This window comes from Myotis brandtii, unplaced genomic scaffold (genome assembly GCF_000412655.1).
Source record: "Myotis brandtii unplaced genomic scaffold, ASM41265v1 scaffold486, whole genome shotgun sequence".
Lineage (NCBI taxonomy): Eukaryota > Metazoa > Chordata > Mammalia > Chiroptera > Vespertilionidae > Myotis > Myotis brandtii.
In genome coordinates this window covers 1397611-1401093 of record NW_005368569.1, presented here as the reverse complement: position 1 = coordinate 1401093, position 3483 = coordinate 1397611, and the positions used below count along the sequence as shown (strand labels likewise).

Sequence of the window (3483 nt, the reverse complement as noted above, 5' to 3'; positions counted from 1 at the left end):
CGGCCCTACTCTGTGCGTGACGGGGGGAGCTCCCCAACCCCCTGATTGGCCCTGCTCTGTGCATCACAGGGGGTGGCCCCTCAACCTCCCCATCGACCCTGCCTTGAGTGTGATAGGGGGCGGTGCCCCAACCCCCCAATCAGCCCTACCCTGAGCGTGACTGAGGGTGGCATCGCAACCTCCCAATCCGCCCTGCTCTGTGCATGACAGGGGGGAGCTCCCCAACCCCCTGATTGGCCCTGCTCTGTGCATCACAGGGGGTGGCCCCTCAACCTCCCCATCGACCCTGCCTTGAGTGTGATAGGGGGCGGTGCCCCAACCCCCCAATCAGCCCTACCCTGAGCGTGACTGAGGGTGGCATCGCAACCTCCCAATCCGCCCTGCTCTGTGCATGACAGGGGGGAGCTCCCCAACCCCCTGATTGGCCCTGCTCTGTGCGTGACAGGGTACGGAGCCCCAACCCCCCTGATGGGCCCTGCTCTGTGTGTGACAGGGGGCAGTGCCCCAACCCCCTGATTGGCCCTGCTCTGTGCATCACAGGGGGTGGCCCCTCAACCTCCCCATCGACCCTGCCTTGAGTGTGATAGGGGGCGGTGCCCCAACCCCCCAATCAGCCCTACCCTGAGCGTGACTGAGGGTGGCATCGCAACCTCCCGATCTGCCCTGCTCTGTGCATGACAGGGGGCAGCGCCCCAACTCCCCAATCAGCCCTGCTCTGAGCCCGACCAGGGGCTGCACCTAGGGATTGGGCCTGCCCTCTGCCACCCGGGAGCAGGCCTAAGCCAGCAGGTCGTTATCTCCTGAGGGGTCCCAGACTGCAAGAGGGCACAGGCCGGGCTGAGGGACCCCCCCTTCCCCCCCGAGTGCACAAATTTTTGTGCACCGGGCCTCTAGTATATAATAAAAAAATAAAGTGCTGATAGAGGAGCTGCTCCCTGATTCCAAGGGCAAGTTCTCACAGAGCACTCCTCACCCCGTTACACCTTTAGCTGTGAAACCCCTCCAAAGCCAGGCACATCTGAGGTGCTAACATGAAGTTGGGTTATGAGTAGGGACATTGGCTCCAAGTTTCTGGGCTGACAGGGGTTACAGTGCTCTTGTGGGGACATATGACACAACACATTTATCCAACAAATCTTTGCAGAGCACCCACTGTGTGCTAGGCCCAGGTGCTGAGTGCTGGTAGCAGCATCCTGCCCTCAGAATGGCTGAGCTCCATTGGAGCTTTGCAACTGCCTTACCTCTTGGGGAGGGTCTACTCTAGGCTGGACATCTATGGACCCCTGATTGTGCTCTCCCCCCCTCCACATTTTATTATGAATATTTTAAGACATAAAACTTGAAGAATTGTACACTAACAACTATATATCCACCACAGACTTTACAATTAATATTTTATCTGCTTTACCACATATCTATCCATCCAGCCCCATGTTTAACCATTAACTCACATTTTAAACTGTTCTCTTGAATAGTCGAAACTCTTACACCCCCTAGGAGACCAGCCAACTTACCCACTGCAGCTTTGCACATAGGGGCCTCTCCTCTCTCTTGGTTCAAACTGGACAACAAACAGGCTGTAGACACCAGGGCTTGCTCACATGATCCCCAAGGCATGGAGGTTGTCAAGAGATTTAATGACTGTTACCCTTCTACCAGCATCCTCTGTACAAGGTTGGGCAGTCACCAAGAGTGCACACCTTGCCCTCCTTTGCTCCAGTCCCTTCCCAGGCATCATCTCATCATTAAGAGTGTGGTCTTCAGCCCTAGCAAGTTTTGCTCAGTGGTTAGAGCGTTGGCCTGTAGACTGAAGGGTCCTGGGTTAGATTCTGGTCAAGGGCACGTACCTCGGTTGCTGGCTCCCAGCCCTGGTTAGGGGCATGCAGTAGGCAACCAATCAATGTCTCTCTCACATCGGTGTTTCTGTCTCTCCCTCTCTATTCCACTCTCTCAAAAAATCATGGAAAAAACATCCAAGGGTGAAGATTAAAAGAAAAAAAGAGTGTGGTCTTCAGAGCCAGACAGATGAAGGTTTGGGTCCAACCACACCATGTGCTGGTGGGAGAGTCACCATCTGTGATTCCTGTTCTAAAATGAGGAATGATTCACAACTTGCTAGAACCCGTCCTGGCCACATGACCCTGGCTCTCTGCTGGTACAGCTGGACATTCCCTCCACCAGTCAGGAACACTCCTGGGTGCTGAGCAGGCTTCTCTGAGTCTGGTGCCTGTGATAGGCCTGGGAAACTTCCCTGATCCAGGCCACCAGCTGGTCACCATAGACCTAATTTAACCATAACTCCTTAAGACCCATTGCTCAGCCCTTGGGATGTGAAGTCAGTGGTTCAGATAGTCAATCAGAGGCCAGGTTTTAGGGGATTGAGGGGGTATGAAACCCACATCTGGGCTCCTTCTGATAAGTCCAGGCCTGGACTGAGGACCTTGGCCCAGAGAGACCTTGCTCCAGAAGAGAGCGTGGGACAGGGCTGTGCCCATACAGCTGGCCTGGCCTCATGCCTGGGACTTTAGCCCAAGGACAAGGAGATCCATAAAGCCAGGCCCATCTCAGCCTCATGCCTGCCACAATGCTGCTGCTCAGTCTGACCCTTACCCTGACCCTGCTCGGCTCCTCATGGGGTGAGTAGGCCTGGACCAGCCCCGGGTTCCAGCACCAGCTCAGGCTTCCTGCCCAGGGGGCCAGGCTGGCTGGAAGGAAGGCAGGTGGACAGAGTGGGTAAAGGAAAAAGGATGTGCCAAGACCATGAGGAAGCAAGAGGTGGACAGGAGTTCAGTCCAGGCCCAGGAGCTAGAGAAGGTGTAGGAAGCTGAGAAGTGAAGGATGGATTGTAGTTTAGGAAGAACCTTCTGGCTGCATGGAGCATGGAGTGGGTAGAGAGGCCAGGATATTATCCTAGGGGTCAGGAAGACAAGTGGCCTGGGCTGGAGGGTGGGGACGGAATTGGGGAACGGTGGGGAGTACGTTGGAGAAATGGAGAGTGGACAGCACTTGGGGACTGGTTGGGTGGGAATGACTGGAAATGTGCAGGGGCCCAGAAGGAGCTCAGGGTGAAAAGGGATAGTGATGAGTCCTCTGGATTTGGACCCCTCTGGGGTGCAAAGCTGAGGGCATCTGGAAGGAGGATGGGGGAGAGGTGGGCTGGAGTGTAGAAAACAGGTCCTCACCAACCCAATCGCCAGGCTGTGGCATTCCTGCCATCAGACCGGCACTGAGCTTCAACCAGAGAATTGTCAACGGGGAGAATGCAGTGCCAGGCTCCTGGCCCTGGCAGGTGTCCCTGCAGGTACATGCACCCTGGGGGTGGGACAGGATCCCAGGTGCTTCACGCCTAGGCAAAACCTGAGTTCCCCTCCCATTTCTGATCCCTGACCCCAGGATAAAAACGGCTTCCACTTCTGCGGTGGTTCCCTCATCAGCCCGTCCTGGGTGGTCACTGCTGCCCACTGCAATGTCAGGTGAGTGCTT

At 56.0% G+C, this 3483-nt stretch overlaps 1 protein-coding gene across 1 annotated transcript in view; it reads left to right on the top strand.

Annotated features, from left to right (window-relative positions):
* Positions 1-1956: 1956 nt before the first annotated feature.
* The window catches only part of CTRL (chymotrypsin-like), a 2706-nt gene continuing 1179 nt past the window's right edge, over positions 1957-3483 (top strand). The window contains exons 1-3 of the mRNA XM_005876422.2: positions 1957-2636; positions 3198-3301; positions 3394-3473. Of these exons, the coding sequence (XP_005876484.1) occupies positions 2573-2636; positions 3198-3301; positions 3394-3473 (248 nt within the window). The 5' untranslated portion in view covers positions 1957-2572. The remainder of the gene's footprint in view (positions 2637-3197; positions 3302-3393; positions 3474-3483) is intronic.